Source organism: Symsagittifera roscoffensis, chromosome 3 (assembly GCF_963678635.1).
Source record: "Symsagittifera roscoffensis chromosome 3, txSymRosc1.1, whole genome shotgun sequence".
Taxonomy (NCBI): domain Eukaryota; kingdom Metazoa; phylum Xenacoelomorpha; order Acoela; family Convolutidae; genus Symsagittifera; species Symsagittifera roscoffensis.
This window is the reverse complement of record NC_087064.1, coordinates 13305188-13324635: the sequence shown is the minus strand read 5'-3', so window position 1 is coordinate 13324635 and position 19448 is coordinate 13305188. Positions and strand designations below refer to the sequence as shown.

Sequence of the window (19448 nt, the reverse complement as noted above, 5' to 3'; positions counted from 1 at the left end):
ACGCCGAAAAATTTTTCTGGAAAATACCACCTGAAACCTTACCACCTTAATTAGGAAACCTATTCCCTATCTTAATATATAGGAAGTCTTTTCCCTATCTCAATACATAGGTTGGTGACCGGATGCTTTATTCCCCATCTTAAAACATGGGTCACCAACCACCCCATCCCCCCTCACTTCTGCTCGCTTTTCTACTACTGGTATAGCTGAAGATTTATTTCTAGGTAATACAAAAGGATGCAAAATAAATTTAACAAAACTTGGGTTCTTGATCAAAAATAAAAACAGGGGTTAGTTGCCTCAGATATCAGATATAAACGTAACATTAGTCCCACAATAGACATTTGTGTCCGGAAAATACCCAGACAAAACATCAACAGACATTTGTGTTATACAGTCGTTGAGCTCGAAATGGTATTTTTTGTCAGCTATTTAGTGCAAGCACTTAGTGTTCAACCCTCGTCAACTAAAAATAACATGAGTTTGAATACAAATTGAATTGTCAGAACTGGGGAAATTTTGTCTCGTACACAAATGTCTCGGAAATTTGTAAGCTTTTGGACTATTTTGTTTGGGACACAACCTTCTCTTGACACAATTTTCAATGCAACTAACCAAGATCTTAGCTTAAGCTATAGAGAGAAATAATGGTTAGAAACTTATAGGTTAAATTTTCACAGGTGGTCGAGAAAAATTTCGCCTGCATTAGTGCCTGAAATTGCATCAATGTCCCTTTCAACCAGTGTCATTAGATCTGTTTCTTTGTTCTCGGTTGAATTTTGACCAAACTTGGCCTCAAACGTTTTCAAGTTTTCGTCAGCCTCTTCTCTTTCTAATTGAAACAAATTGATCAGAATATCAAAGCAATCTGAGTTGCTAGGATTCATCAGCACTCCGTGGTGGGCAAACTTTAAAGCATGAATACGGAAGAACTTGGCAAATGTTTGCTGTAAGCAACAATGTGCAGCTTCAGCACATTTATCAGCAATCAAGATTCTTTTATCTGCTAAAACAGTTTTCGGATCATTTTGCTGAAATTCGATTTGATATTCGTTTGTTAGTGTCTCTAGTAAGTTTTGTAGTTCTAGGATTTCTTTCATCGCAATCGATAATTGACACATTACATTATGGTCAGAATTCTGAAACAAAACTGAACCTTAATTTTTTTCATAAAATTAGCGCTGACTCACCGTCCTACTGATACATAATTGAAGCAAAAATTTAGCAGGTATAATACTAGAAAAAAATTTTTTTCTACAAATCGATCTTTTTTTTGTCGCCAATAGAGAACACGCAAGCTGTATGACTTAAATTTTTCAAACTTTTGCTCACATTGCAAAATTGCAACAGTTAGATTAAAATAAAACTTATCTGATATTCATCGAATAAATTCTTCTATTTTGCAGTAGCCAGACCAACTTTTTTATTGTGTTTGGTTGATTAGGCAAATCCAACAAAACAAAGCCGAAGGCTTAATTTGGCTCATATGTTAACTTGTTTCACCTATTTATATTCAATGCGCTCAAGATATTTACCATAAAATTTCTCAAATGATATATAAAATTGGTTGTCCCATGAGTAGGAATAATCTTTGGTCCTAGTTTGAAAGACAAAAGAAGAGTCGTAACCAAATATGTACAAAACAATGTTTTGCAAAAATTTTGGTTGAAAACAAACAGCAAATTACCTGGTGAGCTCCAATCAAGTCCAACTTTTGAACTGCTCCAACTCGATTTTTGAGATTCGTCCAGGTCCAGTTTTCATACACTCGTATAAGGTTGAAACATTTCTCGGGTACTACATAATCCGATAATTCACCATGATCATATGATTTAGTGGCGTTAACTTTTTCCTGCTCCAGTTTTGTTTTTGATTTTTGGCAGATATCGATAACTGTTTCGTTCAAGCTTGAGAGATCTGGATTCAGCCAGAGAGACCATTTTGCGTACTGGATGCATAGGTACGAATAATCGAATTTGTCATTTTGAACAATGATTTTCAATTGTTTATGCAAGGAGTTAGAACAGTACTGAAGCATATCTGCTACCTTTTGCCTAGTAGCTACTGCTTGCTTTCTATCCCCACATTTTACGTGTTCAAAATATTCTAGGAAAAGCAACTCGAATGCTTCTAAGTGACATTCAAAAAGGTTGAATTCATTAGAAAAGTCTCCGGGACGCGCATCTACGTGAGCTTTGAGTACTGCTATCAAATCCCTCATTTCACTTAAATTACACTTGATACCATCTGTAATTCTCCTTTGGTACTGATCTAATTGAGGACATAGCACCAAAGGTCTGTTACAAAGTGCGTCTGTTTGATTTTGAAGGCCTTTACAGAATTGACTTATATCAAACAAAGGAACCGTCATATAGGTAAATTCTATAACAAAACAATTACTTGAGCCTCCAGAAACTGATCGATTCAATAATTGGAAACTGAGTCTGTCGAATCTATTTTCCACAACAAATAGGAACGCGGCAATGCACTGCTGTTGATACCATTTCAGGGCCTCATCTGAACTCGTTTTTGCTTTATTTGTTAGATTCAGCACCGTTGTACTTTTTGCCTTAAAAGAGTACTGCTTAACTTCATTCGTTGAGCACCAACTTAGGCAACGTTGCGTAACTTCAGTCTCCTCCAAGCAAGTCAATTTTGGCATATTGCCAATAATGACAATAATTTTGTCTGGTCGACAAATTTCATCGTCTTCTAACACCGCCGTGATGTAATTTGAACAATTTTTTTCAGTAATATAAAATCTTCGGTTTTTTCTGGTGAGGTACAGCGACGTTCCATGCGATGAAAAGAAAAGAACAAGAATCTTTTTTAGTTTTTTTCTACTCATATGGAAAATTTCTCTGCAAAAACTCTGTAAATGTGCTAATTTTTCTGCTGTACGCAACAAAAATTAGCTTGCTCAAAATTACAGTCAACGCTGCGGACGTGGTTTCAAGGAAAAAAAATCAAAATATTTCATTTGAAATTTAAGCAACTTTTTTGTTTTGCAGTGTTGAAAGTTTTTTCAGCAAAAAAAAGAAATCATTTTTTTTCTCCTATATTTCCCTACCTTCGTCGTAATTAAGATATTGTTTTTAAGTTTTTAAGGGTAATAACTAAGACAAATATCTCCTTACTCTATATAATCTTCTAAATATCTATTTAGAAGCTTATGCAAATTTAACAAATTTAATCTCTATGAGAGCTAAGAAACTCTAACAAAACAGTGGTTTTACCAACTGCAAAGTTTTATATAAGCTCCGCCAAGTTATCAAAGAACTTAAACAACGGTTCAAACATACTGGTATACAATTCGCTTGATGATAGATAGAGCGTAAAGTTAATCTCCTCCAAAAACAAAAAAGCTTTAGAGCGATTTCTCACGTGACCTATACATTTAGTTGTACTTTAGATTCAGGCCGTAGTATTGTTGGTACGTAAAAATGTGAACTTAAAAAATCTCTCAAAAATTGTACGTACATTGACTCATTAAATCGATAAAACTAAAAGACCAGAGTGAGTTAGGACCGATGGGTATAACTCATAGAGTAATTTCGGATAGGGTACACCGTCTGCTCGTCACGCTATCTTATTTTCGGCCGGATAGATTCGTGCAACTTCTTAGTCTAATACCGATCCTAATCTTACTCTTATACTATCTAGTCTCAGGTTGTTTAACTAGTCTCTGCTAGGCTCAATAGATCTAGGGTATACTGGTTTATTGCGGCTGCTGAAGTACTCGGGAGAGTTCAACTAATTTCTAAGTTAAATTCAAATCTCTCTGGTGCTGAAATTACAAGTAATTTCAGCACTTACAAATAAGTGGATTGTTAGTTAGATGGATCATGATTGGTTAATATTAAATACTTTACATTGGTAAAATATCTAATTTATCCAATCATAAAATGTAGTTTAGATCAGGTTCCACCCATCCGGGTTTTACAGAGTTTTTTAGAATAGATTTTCTGCAATTCGAAAGATGGATGATGGACGTTGGTATTTGGCGAACATCTTATTTCTTCTGGGTTTTCTTATTAGAGAAGTCCCAGATTCAATCATTGTGTCTTCTCAAGACAACGACTGGGTTTTCGCAACAAACTCAAATCTGATTTCAGAATGGTTGGCTATGTCAGGTTTTTCTGTTTCATTGGTGAGAACTTCTTTGTGTTTGACCTTGTCTGGGAATGGCGTGGAGATTGTGCGTGGAGGGGATGCCTGGTTACTCGGATCTGTACGTATACTTGAACATCGAGGTGGTCATTGGTCTAGTTCAATGAAGTCCTTTTCTGCGAAGTCAAGTCGTACTCTAAATCCTTTGAGTTGTGATTGTGGGCGGCATATTGATTGTAGTTGGCCATTCTTTCTCGAGTGTAGTAGGGTCGTTTTGTCTTTGGATGTTCGTCCTTGGTGTTGTATTCTGATCTATGTATTGCATAATGTAATTTACATTTTATAAAACTTTTATTAGTTTAATATTTTTTAATTATGATTTTAGTTAGTTGTTTTCACAAAAGCTTTTTGTTTTAGTTCAGTTATTTTGAAGAGTTACTCACCCTTGAGTAGCTCTTATTAAAAATAGGAGTGTGGTCACAAAGCGTGGATGTAGCACGGTGGGTTAGGCCGGCTATAGAGCATGCTCAGGACGTCCTTCCTGGTGGGTTAGGCCAGGAGTGGGAGTATGATTGCATGCGGTTTTTGTGAGAGGTCCTGTTATGTGACAACGTTTTATGTTGGGTTTGTTGTGGTTTTTCTTATGTTTTGTTGGTTGTGTCCTTTTTTCAAAAATCAAATTGTTTGTGGTATGGGTTTGTCTTTCGACTTTTTTGTGTTTTATTATTTCTTTCTTAGACTTTATAATAGTCTTCAAAAGAATAAATTATCCAGTTTTAAACTGGGTTAATCCGGTTTGGGTACCGTTGGTTTCCTTTTCTTTGTCATGCTGTTATGCTATGTGTTGTGGTGTTTAGTAAGCTGCATTGGTTAGTGTTGTTTAGTATATGATTCCTTTCCAACCGGGTTAAAGGAAAGTTTGAAACGTGTTATCTTGTGTTAGAGTTATCGAGTGTGAAAGCTTGAAACTGAAATTCATTATTTTAAACAATTCTTCGTGGGCGAGCTGTGCGAGTTTGGATAGAATTTTTATGCGAGTGAATGAAAATATCAAAAGGTTAGTACTGCTTTTGCTTCTTATGAATTTACTACATAGAGTTTTAATTTTACTGCTAGTTGTTGGGGGGAATTAAGTTACAAATTTTCATCATTATTAGATTTACTGCTGGTGGGGGAAAAATTTATAAATTAATTTACTGCATTGGTATTATATTTATTTAATTGTTGGTGCAAAAATTTAATAGGGTCGTAAACAGTTTTGAAGAAGTTTGCTATTTTTTATTTTTCTTTTGTGAATTTTTCAGATGATCTAGGATGAAGGCTAAAATTCTAAAGAAAACATGGATAAAGAATGGTGAGTTTCTAATGTTTGAATTAATTAGTATTATGTATAATTCATACTTACCTGTTAGTCGTCGGGGAAGAAACCGTGGGGGAAAATGTCGTGGATGAGATCTGAAGTTGTTAGTAGTTTGGCTAATATGCGGATGATATTTTTAGTTTGAAGCAGTGGCCAAAGCAATTGAAGTGCCTTAATGGTGGTTAGTTCTTCAGTGCCAACTGCAAATTCATAAGGTGTGTTTTGGATTAGATTATATAATTTGTGGTTGAATTTAGTGTTATGGATGAATTCTAAAATGGGGATTTCTATAGGTTGTACAAACTCGTGTGGGATGAGGAAGGGTCGGGATTCTTCTGCGTTGAAGGTCTTGGTGATGGGACAAAAGATATACATTTGGGTTATGGGATCATAATTTCGAAGAATACCATGAAGGTTAGTATCTTTAATGCAATATGTGAAGTTAAGAAAGAATGGTGAGGTGTATTTGGAATTGATGAATTGAAAACGATGGTGTGGTTGTCTGGAGGGAGTGTGTAGGTCAAAGTGATTTTGGATGAAACGATAATAAGTATATGTGTGTGTTTGTTTAGTGCGCAACATAATATCGTGTGAGCAGTGCAAATCTCTTTCATGTGGTGCAAGGAAACGAAAGGTTAGTGAAAATATTTGGAAGCGTTCTTTAAAACTTTCGTAGGCTTGCGTGTCTGTTAGTGCTTCTGAGATAATGTGGTCAAACTTGCGATCGAAGATATTTAGTGTAAATACATATGGTGTTTTAATGAAAAATTTCTCGGTGATTTGTGGGTTAGCGAAGCGATCGTCGTCTAAGAATTGATCTTGGTTAGTTCTGATGATGTTATGATCGTAATATTCTAGTGTATATTCATTAGCTCGGGGTGCAGTGTGTGTTTTTAGTGATTTTTTGTATCCAATGTAAGTAAATTGTCTAGGTGTTAGTGGTGTAGTGAGTCGATATAGCATGTCCTTATTTCGTTCTATATCGATATGAGTGTTAGATAAAGGTAAGCAAAGGGGATTTGTAAAATGATAATATGAGGTCCAAGGAAGGGTAGGCATTAAAACGTATTCGTCTACAAAGTTACGTGTCTCGTTAGTGTCATGAGGGGTGTTTAAGGTGTATTGTGGAAATGAGGGTAAGGTGATAGCTAAAAATTCTTTTGTGTTAGTGTGTTGTGGATGGTTGATGTATTCACGGGCTGTTCCTGGTTTCGCTGGGAAAGGATGGTTGGGGAACTTCCTTTTAAAAGTGCGGTAAGCTCTATTAGTGCTGAGTGAAGATACAGTAGTTGTGGATGATGGTGCTAATGAATCAGTATAAATTGAAGAGGGTGTAGGGGTAGGAGGGTTGGATGAATCTATTGTGGATGAGATTTGGTTTATGGTTGGGGTGTCAAGGTGATAGGATTGTTGTTGTAAGGTAATGAAATTATCTAGTTCTGGGGAGATTCGGGGGGTGTCTGAAGAATGAGATGATTGGTTTGAGTGAAGTGAGGAGTAGGTTGGAGTGACTTGGGAAGCATAAGAGGGTGTAGAATTGGTTGGGTCAGGGTTATTTGGTAGTATGGGTTGAAAAGGGGGTTGGGAAAAATTTAAGGGATTGGTGTGAAAATTATTTGATGGAGATGGTTCGGAGTCGGCAAATTCATCGGGGGTTTCAATATTCGGGTTATTGAGTTGTGAGATGGAGTATAAAACTGAGATGTGTGAGTTAGTATCGGAATTCATGCCGGATGTTACATTACTGGATGGGAAATCGGGTGGCGGAAAAGCAAAAAGTGGTATTATTGGGATTGGAGTGGTGAGGTTGGTTGGGTGGGAATTTGATCGGTGTAGGGATCCAAGTTGTCGGCTCATCGTGGGCTAAAAAAATTATTATTTTGAGACTGAAAAGCGGTGGTATGGGGTTGTTCTATAATTTGTTCATAAGTATTTTCATCTTGTGAGTGGTGTGGCATTATATGTTGGATGGGACTTTGTGATATGGTTGGTCTAAAATTATTATGTGTTATGGCTAAATTTCGAAAATTACGTGGGACTAGGGATAATGGATGGTTATGTGGTAGGGGTGGTAACTGTGGTGCTGTTGGTGTTGTGTCTGCATTGTTATGTTCTTCGTCGTATGTGTTCTGTCTTGTTGCTATTTTTGTGTTATATTCTTTTATTTGTGCGTCTAAAAGAATTTTGTTTATAGATGTAGAAAATATTCCAAAAAATCCTGCAAATAGTATGCGTGCTACACTTGCTTGTCTATTGACTTGTGTGTGTATAGCACATGTGTTATAGATTCCTTTTAAGAGTGAAAAAAGAAATCCAATAAAGTTAAACATTGCGTATAAAATAGTTAGTTTTTCTAAGATGTAGTAGGGCCATCCTAGAAAATCAAGAATTTCATTCTTGAGTGTAACAAAGCTAAAAATATTGATAGGTGATATATCTTGGGGACGGTATTTTTCACCGTTTAGATATATATAATCTTTAATGTCTTTAAAATATCCGCTATAGTCTTGCGTATAGATGTCTGCAAATCCTGCGGTTTCGGCAAGTTTGCGTAAGTTTTGGTCAATTGATTGTCTTTGTATTGTGTCCATTTGTGTTAATAATTCCTGGAATTGTTGTGTTCTAATGTGATGTTGAATATCTGATTTTGAGTATATTCCTATTGATTGTAAGTCTATATTTGGGTTTCGAGCGATAGCGCGAATGCTTTCTGGTGAAAATTTTTTGAGTGATTGCATTAATGTGGGATATGGGGTGAGAAGGTAATATTTATCTTCATCAGGGTTTAGTTGTACTACGTTGTGGCTATTTTCTGATCCACATGGAACTGCGGTATCCCAGAAATAGGTTCTTCGTGAAAGTGTGTCAACGAAATGTACTTTATTCTTATAAAAGATAGGGATTCTTTTATAACATCGTTTATCTTCAAAAACGTATAGTGGTGATACTTTTTTAGTACAAGTATAAAACCATAAGATGTTTCCTTCATAGTCTAAAAAATTTGATCTATTTCCTGATAGTAAATATCCTGCGTAGGGTATTTTTAATACTGCTAGTGCAAGTGATTGTAATATTTGTGTTCTTTCTAATTCGCATAGTTGGTGTAATGTTTCTAATTCGGAGAGTGACATTTCTTGAAAAATTCGGCTAATCGTGTAGTCTAGTTTCATATCTAAGTGAATATCATAGTGGATATTACCAAAATATGTACTATTCATTAGTGATAGTTCTTGTAAACGTGTGCTTTGATCGTTTTGGGGTTTTAAATGTCCACCAGGTTGACCTGTATTCTTTTGAAAATTAACTGGTATATATGATGTTCCTTCGTTTAGGGGATGACTTGTGGCGTATGGGTCGACTTTTATTTTTCCAGTGGTCATGTCGAATCCATTTTCGTATTCAACTAATATTTCAGAATATTGTGTTTTGTGAAGTGGGTTTCTGTATTTACATGCAAGTTCTGTTTCTTGATATATTTGAAAACGTGTTAATTTATTTTCTATATTATGAATGTTTCGAAAATTAGAACTTATTTTTCGTAATGGATTTACTTGTTCATATGGTATTGATTGTATAAAATATTTTTCGTGAAATTTTATCATACGAGCGTGTATTTTTGCTACTTGAAATGTTGTACATGTGTCTTCGGGGAACCAAACAATTGTTGCTTGTGTTCTGGTTGTAGGGTCGCAATAACCTTGGTCGTTTTTACAAGGTAATCTAATTCCTTGATAAGTCATTGTGTTGTCTGATAAATCTCGTGTGAGTTGTATTTTTTCGAGTTGTATTTTCCAATCGAAAAACATTATTTCCTGGTATCCTTTATTTTTTGTGTCTGCTTTGCAGTTTGATGGGTCATTTATACCAATGTGTGGTATCCAGTGTTTATCGTGTATGTCATAGGTTAATCGTCCGTGTGCGCCGTTGTATGGGTATTTTTCATCTAATTTTATATGTCCTTGATATCTTTCAAGTTCTGCTTGATGTACAGAATCTGAAAAAACTTGGAAATATACTAAATTTCTATCTGTGTTTTTATTTTTTGTGATGTTTAGTCGGAGTAACTCGTTTTTACAATCTTCGGGATTGAGATGTAAAAGTCGTTCTATATTACTCTGGTAGAATGATTCATGGTCAAGTCGGTTTTTATTTCCGTTTGAGACTTGTGAACAATGTACTTTCTTTTCAGAAAATGTTGCTGTGAATTTATATCCTATAACTGTAGTTGCTCGGGCTTTTGAATAAAGTGTTGCTATGACATTTGTAGTTTCTATGGCTTGGGGTTCTGTTTCGCACTGTGATACTTGATTTATTGCATACTTGTGTAGTGTTTTTTGTTCGTTTTCTTCACAATCGTAATGTGTTACTAATAAATCTTGGGGTCCTGTGCGGGGAGAAGGATTTATGTTTTGATTTGAGATTACTAGAAAAAGGAGTTGGAGAAAAATTAATAATTTTAGAATATACATGTGTATGATAATCCTGAGTATGGGTTATAAAATGTGATGTAACCAATTGTGTTTTTGGTATATCTGTCGTATTTATATATTACTTCAGTGGTTATAAATGGTGGTGGTAGTGATTGAGCTGTTATGTTTGGTGGGTTTAATGGGTAGGGATGTTGAGTAATGTTGTTTAATTTAACTGTGATTTCAAACTTTAATTGTAAACTGTTTTGTTGGAGTATTTGGATATTGTGATCACGGATATCGTCGTGAATGTCTTGTCGGTATTGTAATCTATTAAGTGCCCAGTTGTGGAGGCGATTACTTTCTAGATGTTGTCCAAATAATGGTGGAGGGGCTGTAAATGTATTCCAATCTAGTCTTAAAGGGATATTTGTTGATGATTGTTCTCGATATCTGGCGTCGAGATTATTTGGAAAATTTAAGTTAAAAGGTGGTGGTGAAATCTGGCTTATTGATGGTGTTGATGGTAGTGATAATGTTTCTGGTAGTGATGAGGATGTTGTTGTATCCGTAGAAATATCTATTGGATCATTGACTAAATTTAATTCACCTTGTGTAAATGAATGTGTTGTCCAATATGGTAGTCGTGATACCTGGTTTGGGGGGTTAAAGGGATTTTCACGTATTTGTTCAGATGTTGGTGTTGAACCTAAGTAATCTGATGGTAGGCTTGAGGTGCTACGTTGTGAAAGAAGCGTAGGGGTTTCTGGTAATATACCAATGGGGTTTTCTGGAGTGTTTTGTGATGGGGATTGAGGTATATCAAAATGAACTCGGGGAGTTAGAAAATTCCTGTTCCGTCGAGGATGTATAATTTGTCTATTTATTTCGACTGTATTTTGGTTTTGACTAGGATTTCTTATTCTACTTAATTCTTGTGGTAGTGTTGGGTATAAGTTATATGTTGGTTCGCTTAGAGGTGCTTGTCGTTGAACTGGTTCTAGTGGTTCTGATAAACGAGCGTGTCGTTCTTCAAAAGTGTATGGGTTATCTTGAAAGGAAATTCGTGTAGATGTTTGAGGATTATTGGTAGTTGAAGGTGTTGTTGGGTTATCTTGGGATGATGTCGGTGAAGACTGACTTGGTGACTTTTGGGTAGCAATTTTTGATGGCTTTTTGGTCTATTCTTTTATTGAAAAAGTTAATGTTTATTAAAGTATTCTTCTAAGAAAAGAATTAGGAGGATTGTTGCTAGAGCGAATGTGATGATTGCTTTCTTTATACATTTGCATATAGTCAAAATGAGGGATGATAGAAATGTTATGAAAATTACAAATAGTAGAAAAATATCAGTTCTACTGAAAATAGTTCGTATCATTTAGACAATTTTATAAATCGTACCTGTGGATATAATCAAGGGTTTTTGAAAGTTGGAGAAATAGTTCGAATATAGTGTAGAAAATTAAAAAAATATTACAAAAAATGATTAAGAGTATTAGAAAAGATTCAAGGATATCAAAAAGAAATATTATGAAAGTTTCAAGTATCGTAAAAAATTGTTTGAGGTTTGTGATAATTTTAGTGACTGTTTGATAGAAGAGCATTTAAGAAATGGCTTCGTGATCGAATATTTTTTGTTGTTTGGGGCAATTTTCAAGTGTGGTCGGATTATTTATTAGTTTTTTGACAAGTGGGTTGAGTTTCGTAAAAAATTGTTGGGGGCAATTTTTATGGTGATCGGGAGGTCTTCTTTGTCTTTATTTTCATTTGTCAAATGATCTGGGGTATTTTTGAGATTTTTATACTTTAGGCTAAATAAAATGGTCGTTCTTTTACTTTAGGCTAATTTAACATATTTGTTTGGGGGGTATTTGAGGGCTGAGTTGGGGAAATATTGTTGATCTTTGGTTTATTAGATAAGGGAGGGTTATGATATTATGGTGATATTTATTTTAGTTGTCAAGTTGGAGTGGTTTGCTTATTTTTGACCTGGAGGTCGTAGAGTTATAGTTATAGATATGCCTGGAGTTTAATATTTTTCGTCTAGTTGGTTTGTGTTAAAGTTATAGAAGGTGACGGATTGGATGAATCCTATTGGCTAATTTTGAACTAGAATCGCTGCGTGTTTATCAGCATGTTATCTTGAAAAATGAAAGTGTGAAATGTTTCAGAGGTGCAAAGATTTTTAAATGTAGAATTTAAGGTTGTTTTTGAAATTCAACTTTCTTTAATATTTTAGATTGTGGGATGAATACTTTATAATTTTTACGTGGTTAATTTCTAAGTCGTGAAGACTCTCTATGTTCTGATTTGTCGATTTGTTTTTGGGGTATTATTTGTTCTGTCATTTTTCTATTTTTTCTTTCTTTTTGAGATGTATTTTGATCGAGATTTTTTGTATTGTTTTTTGTGGTGTTTGATTTTGTATTTTGATTTCCGAGGTGAATATCATTTTGTTCCTTTGTTATGTTGTCCGTATGTGGGTTATTTTGAATAACTTTTAAACCTGTAAAAGAATATAATTGAGTTAGTTCGCGGAGTGCGTATTCTTTTGGATAATAAGGTAATAGGTTATTTCGGTGTTGAACGATTTCTTTTTTATCTGAGTCGGTGATTTTATATGTGACATCAGTGGGTTTTGCAATTATTTGGTATGGTCCTTTACGAAGGGGTTGTAACTTTTTTGAAATTCCTTTTTGAGTATTAAAATTGGGTATTAAAACAAATGTTCCAATTTTTAAATCGGAGGCTGGTGTAAAGCGTGAATTTATTTATTCATTAATATTTTGCCTTTGTAACAACTTTTTTGTTACCTTTTGGTAAATTTCATTGTGTTTTTTATCTCTGTTTAAAATCCATTCGGTGTGTGTACCGGAGGCTAATTTAAGAATTTGTGGGTGATGAAAATGATCTTCATCGTGTGTATGTAATGGTAGGTTATAACAAATTGAGTCTTTATTTGGTTGACAATAACCTTGTGCGTTTTTATGAGAGTTTGCTGTAAACATTATTGGTTTGCGTGGCTTTTGGTTAAAAACCATTTCGTATGGTGACATTCCTAAAGTTGTCGTAATTTGTGAATTATATGCTAAGGGAAATAGTTTTACATCTGCTGACCATTCGGTATATCTTGTATCATTTCCATTGATGATACATCTGAGATATTCTTGTAATGAACGGTTCATACCTTCGACTAAGCCGTTTGTCCAAGGTGCGTGAGATGTACGTGGTTTGTGTTTAATGTTATATAAATGACATAGTGTGATGATTTCATTATTTATGAATTCTGTACCGTTGTCTGTAACTAAAATTTCTGGTAGTCCGAATTTTGCTATCCAGTGTTCATAGAGTGTTGTGTAAGCGTAATAAGCGTTACAATGTGGTACTGGGTTAAGTGCTACATAATGTGTAAATGCGTCAACAATTACCATAATGTAGGAGTTTTCTTCGGATGAGGGTGAAATTGGTCCTTTGGTATCAAATGAGATACGATGATTAAAGTACAAACTTTGTCCTTTAAAATCTTGTTTTTGTGCTATTTGTTTTTGATTTGGGTAAGGTTTATTTGGTTGACATACTATACAGTCATTGCATAGTACTTTTATCCAAATTGGTGCATTTGGGAAATAAAAGTTTTGTATAAAATTTGAATATGTTTTTTCTGATCCAGAGTGTCCTTTAATATTTTGTGTATGTGAAATATCAAAAGCTATAAGAATCATACTTAAAGGGAGACAGGGAACTGTAGATTCATTTAGTTTGTATTCTAGAAGGTCTGTGTTTTCGTTAATTGTTGTATTGTTGAATTTTCGAAAATATCTGAGGAGTGTTTTGTTTCCTAGAATAGTTGAATCTGCTTTGATAGGTTTAGTTTTATATTTGTGCCATGATTTCAGTTGTCGAATTACTGGGTCAAGGTTTTGATATTGTTTCAGTGTTGAAATTGTAATTGTTTCTGTTGGGGGGAGAAAAATGTTTTCGATTTCTAATTTAGATAAGGGTATTGTGTCAAGTGGGTCATGGAGGTCAAAAACTTGATTTACTGTGTATTTTGAATCGTTTGTTTGTGGTCCTGATAAGTTTATTTTATCAGTCAGATTTTCTTTTTCAATTAGTGGAAAATGGTCTTTTTTAGGCGGGTGTTGTTTTATTCTTTTTTGTTGGGTGTTGTTTTTTATCCATTGTGAATATGGGATTGGTTTAAAAGTTGATGTTCCAAGTAGATCAACTTCATAGTGATTATTTTGACAATCTAAATAAAGTGGGAAATGTTGTAAATTATTTATTTGTGATTGTTCAACGTCAGTTTTTACTGCATATTTGCATTCCAATCGGGGTGATGTTTCATTTTCTGCAACGTAGAATTTTATGTTTTTGGGTATTTCAACTGTGGTTTTTCGTGTAAGTAATTCAGGTGGCGTATTTCGACTTAAGGTGTCTGGTAATGCAAGATTTTTTCCTGCGGTCCAAACTATATGTAAGTTTGGGAATTTCATTAAAATGAGTTGAAATCTATAAACTCGGTGGTTTGGATTAGACTTTTGTGTAAAAAGAAAGATGATTGGTTTATGGTCTGTGAATAGAACTGTGGGATGTTTTGATCCAAGTATCAGAAATTCATATTCTGTTAGTGTATATATTATGGCTGTACATTCTCTCATTAGAGTTGAGAGTCGTAGTTCTGCTTGAGTGAATAATCGAGAGTTTGCTGATATGAGGTTCATTTTATTTGTACTATTATGTGATTGTAATAATGCTGCGCCGATGCCAAAGTTCGAAGCATCGCACATTGCATAAAATGGTTGATTTGAATCTGGAATTGTGTTTGAAATTTGTTCAGTTAGAAGTTTTTTAATTTCTTCAAATCGTGCTTGATGTTCTATATTCCATTCAAAATTATTTTGTTGTCTAAGTATGTTATAGAATGGTCGTAGATATAATTGCATTTTATAAACATATTTGCTTAAAAAGTTTAACATTCCAAGGAATTCTTGGATTTTCTTTTTATTTGTTGGTGGTTGGAGTTTTTGAATAGCGTCTATACGTGATTTCAATGGAGTGATTGTTTTTCTTTCTATATTATGCCCTAAGAATTTAACTTTTGTCAAAAAGAAGTGTGATTTATCGGGGGCGGCCTTCAGATTTTCGTTCTGAAGTATTTGGTGATATTGTTCTAAAACATTGAACATTTCCTCTTTTGTTTGTGATTGCATAAAGACATCGTCTAAATAGGTGATTGCGTTTTTCTTGAGTATTAGTGGTCGAAAAATTTTGCTCATAAAAGCTGAAAATGCTGCTGGTCCTATGGATATTCCATAGAATAGGCGGTTGAATTCATATTGCTGATTTCCAATAACAAATTGTGTTAAGCGTCGCGATTGTTCATCTAGTGGCATTTGATTATATGCACTATTCATATCGGCGGTGGTAAAGTATTTTCCGTTTATTTTTGTTAAAATAACTTGTATTGGTTCAATGGGCCAATTACACTTTGATTCATCTATGAGTGAGTTGAGGTATCTAGCATCGAGAACAATTTTTAATGATTCTCCTTTGGCTAGAATGATAACAGGGTTGATAAATGTGTTGCCTTTTGGTTGTTCCTCTTTGTTTACTGGTGATATAATGTTGTATTGTTCTAAAATGTCGAGTAATCTGTTCACTTTATCGTGTAAGTGAATTGGTACTTTACTTGCTCTTTGTTTTTTGAAAACTGCGTCTGGTTTTAATGGGAGATGTAGTGATGAGCTGATTTTGCCAACATCAAATTTGGATGTTGCATAGACTGATGAATATTTAATTAGCTGTTTTGCTAGTTTTTCAAATTCGTCTTGTGTTATTTGTGAATGTTGGAAATTAAACATTGTTAAAAATTTCTGTTGATTCTCTGTGTAGTTACTTATGTTGAATGTAGGTTTGAAATATGGGGTTTTTGTGAAATAATCCGTATTTCTGTTTTCGTTACTTATTATATTATTTATAGATAATTCTTCATTAAGGATTGTGGATTGGCAAATATCTAGTAATTGGAGTATATTTTTTACACGATATGCTTTTTCGTGTATTGGTAATATTGTAGCGTTGGTTTCGCAATAGCCTAAAAGTCCTAAAGGTAATGTTACTTGGTAAGGTGTATTGTTGTATACATGTAAGGAAATAATATCTGAATTCGAGTTTTTCAAATATTTTATTGATGAGATTGTGATTTTGAACAACTTATGAATAGGTTTGAATTCAAAATCTGACATATAAAATTTTGTTTTGTTTTTTATCATATTGGTGAACTTGTTTGATTGAAAAATTATAGATGTTTCCTGATAGTGGTTTCAAGTGTTTTCTTTGTTGGTTATATATTGGGTAAAATTTTGAAAAAAATGGTGGTTGTTTATTTAATCTTTGAAAAAATGTTAGGGATGTGTCTTTTGTTTTTGTATATTTATCTTTGATTAATATTTTACTATTCAAGATGTTGATTGTTGGTATATATTTAGAGATAAATGGTATTCCAATGATATTATGCTTAATATCAGTGATATGGAATATTTGTTTAAATGGTTTGGTTAAAATTTTGTTTTGCTCCATTGTTCTTGTGGGGAGAAGAAATAATTGAATTTTTCCGTAGTTTATTAATGTTGATCCTTGTGCTGTTGCTAGTTTGCTGGAGGTTTCAAGAGGTGTTAGCTTTGGGTGTAAGGTTTTTGTTTCATTCCATGTGGGAATGTTTATTATATTTGATTCTGCTCCTGAATCAATTAAAAAATCAATTTCAAGATCTGGTGGTTGAAATTCTTTGCTTTTTGGACTTTCCAAAAGAAATGGTATTGTCCAAATTTTTTCTTTGGGTTGTTCTTTTTGTATGTTTTGGTAGATGTGATTTGTATTCAAGCATTTTGTTTTTTCTTTCTCATTGGGTTGGTTTGTAGTGTTAATTTCATTAGTTTTTTGTGTCGTCGGTGTGGAATGGACGGATTCAATATAATAATTGTGAAGGAGTTCTGATTGATTCTCATATATGTGTGATGAAAAAGGTTCTTCATATATAACAGGTTCATAGTCATTTTCGACTTTTATCATGTTGATGGAGAGAGTGTTTTCTACATCGCTTTCTGAATCTGATGATCCACAGTTTATTTGGTTGAGTTGTAACGTGTCAGTTACTGTGTCATCAATACCTGGAGGGTCTGATGTTGTTTCTGGATTAGATTGTACTTGATTAATATGTCTTTGATGTTTAGGTGTACTACTTCTGTGGCGATTATTAGAATTATTATAGTTATTATTATTCCGGTGTGGTGATTGGGAATAATTTCTATAACGATTATTATAACTTGAGTGTCGATTTTGTGAATTATTTCGCGATCTGTTTTGGTAATTATTGTTTGGTCTGTTATAGTTCGATCTATTATATGAGTTATTCCTTGATTGATTGTTCGGGTAATTCTGGTTTCGGTTGTTTGAATAACTTCTATTCCGATTATTTGAGTAGTTTCTATTCCTATTGTATGATGAATTTCGTGATTGATTGTTTGGATAATAATTATTTCTTGATTGGGAATTAGATCTAGAAACAAATCGTTGTGTATTTGAATGTGATCTGGAGTAGTTATTTCGACTATTTGGTATATTGTAGTGATTTTGTGATGAATTATGCGTGTTTCTTCGTTCTGGTGATCTTCCTCTATAACTTGAGTTATATGGTGATTGATTTCTTGTATAATTTGTATTGTTCGGGAGTGGTTTTCCTGAACTGTTGTTGCTGTAGACTGTTTTGTTCGGTAGATTTTGATCTTTTTTCATGTATTGATAGAATGATTTATTTGGTTCTTTATATTTTTGGGGTTTATTTTGATTGTCTTGCTGTTTTTGTCTACATTCAGAAATACTATGTCCGTATCGTCGGCAATAATTACACCATGTTTTGAAAGATGGTTTGCCTTTAAAGTTTGGGTGTTTTTCGTAAATATTGAGTATTTCAGTGATTTTTTCAACGAGATCTGTATCTGATTCTTGTATATTGTTTATATTTGTGGAAGCTGTTTCAATTCTGTTAACGTATTGTAATTTCAGATTTTCCGTTTCTTCGAGTTTCATTGTGATTTCTGCTTGTTCTAGTTTGTCTACTAGTTTTCGAAAATCTAAATCGGGTTCTCGAATTGACGAAGGATGGGATGCTCTCTTTTTTATTGCTATTTTCCTTAATTGTGGTGTTAAGGTCATCATTAAGATTTCTGTCATCTTTGTGTTTTTATAGTCATGTGTATTTAATGAATATGCTTTTCGAACTAGTGTTTCGATTCGTACTGCTAATTGCTTGATGGTTTCGTTTGGTAATCTGCGAATTTCATTACATAAAACTCTTTGTTGTTGTTTGTTTCTTTCGGAGTCAAACATTTTTGAAAATTCTTGTGTAAATCTTTTCCAATTTGATTTTATTTCTATAGGCAATACTGAAAACCATTTTTGGGCTGCGCCATCTAGAGTTGTTTGTATTAACGCTGTGCGTCGATGTATCCAGTTTTGATGTAGTGGCGTATTAATTGGTTCAGGTCCTATATTTAAAATCAAATTTGCTGTGACTGCATTTAAATAGTCTTCTACAGAATATTCAGGGTCTGTTCCTGTGAATACCATTAAAGGTTTATTTGATGTTATTGATGATCCACCCATAAGGTATGGATTCATCGTCATTTGTAATGATTCTGCTGCATTTGGCATTTGAGAAAAATTTGAAAGTTGATTTCTTGTTATTTCGTGTTGTTGAAGATAATATGGGAGTGGTATTTCATTTTGCATTTGTGCTGGTTGGTACGAGTTTGCAATCATTGGGTTTTGTTGCTGAATTGGTTGAAAAGATTTATTAATTGTGTTTTGTTGTTGAATTGGTTGTTGAATTTGTGTATCTATTGGTTGTGGAGAAAAAATTCTATGATATGTATGTGGTTTCTGTATTCCTTGTCCACGATATTCTTGATTATAGGGTGTAAATATATCTGGTTGTAAGAAATCATCATCTGAGGATAAGTAATCAATTTGATAAGATGTTTGTTTTTTATTTTTATTTTGTTGAAAAAATGGATAGTTTTCACTACGATCCTGTGGAGGATCTAAATTTGTTTGGAAATTTACTGAATTAGGTGGTGCCATTGGGTTATCCCAGTTTCGAGATCTTGTATAATTACTAAAATTTTTTCGTGGTTGATAATTTGTTTTTGATGGATGTGTGTAATTATAATTATGGTCTGCAAAGTTGTTTCTAGTGAACGTTTTGCGTGTTTTTGGCGGTATTGTCATGGGTCTGTATGTTTGGTAATCCATGTGTGAATATTTTGGAGCAACCGAAGGTTTAACGGTTGATTGTAATGTTACCTGTGTTTGTGAAGAATTTGTATTTCTTGGTGTTGTTAAGTTTGGACGTATTGGTGAAATACTTTGTTGTGTAGTTGTTGTGTGTACAATTTCTTCATTTATGAAGTGTGATGGTGTCTGGATATCTTGTTGAGTAAGATTCCTAGTTCCATTGAGGTTTTCATTGTGTATGACTGTAGAGTTTAAACTATTATTTTGCATAT

General features: G+C 33.8%; 2 protein-coding genes across 2 annotated transcripts in view; both read right to left on the bottom strand.

Moving 5' to 3' along the window:
- Positions 1–19448, bottom strand: part of LOC134841096 (uncharacterized) — a 585733-nt gene that overhangs the window by 511597 nt on the left and 54688 nt on the right. The gene's annotated exons all lie outside the window — the stretch shown is intronic.
- Positions 492–2415, bottom strand: LOC134842572 (uncharacterized). The gene is made up of 2 exons (XM_063858972.1): positions 1688–2415; positions 492–1139 (listed from the first exon to the last, which is right to left on the bottom strand). Exons 1-2 carry the CDS (start codon positions 2369–2371, stop codon positions 675–677), a joined length of 1149 nt encoding a protein of 382 aa, XP_063715042.1. The 5' UTR covers positions 2372–2415; the 3' UTR covers positions 492–674.

Bases quoted from the DNA above. Each gene is read 5' to 3' on its own strand.
- LOC134842572 (XM_063858972.1), bottom strand. From the start codon at position 2,371: ATGACGGTTCCTTTGTTTGATATAAGTCAATTCTGTAAAGGCCTTCAA. The intron at 1,140-1,687 runs GTAATTTGCTGT...GTTTTGTTTCAG, and splicing joins ACTTGATTGGAGCTCACCAG to AATTCTGACCATAATGTAAT.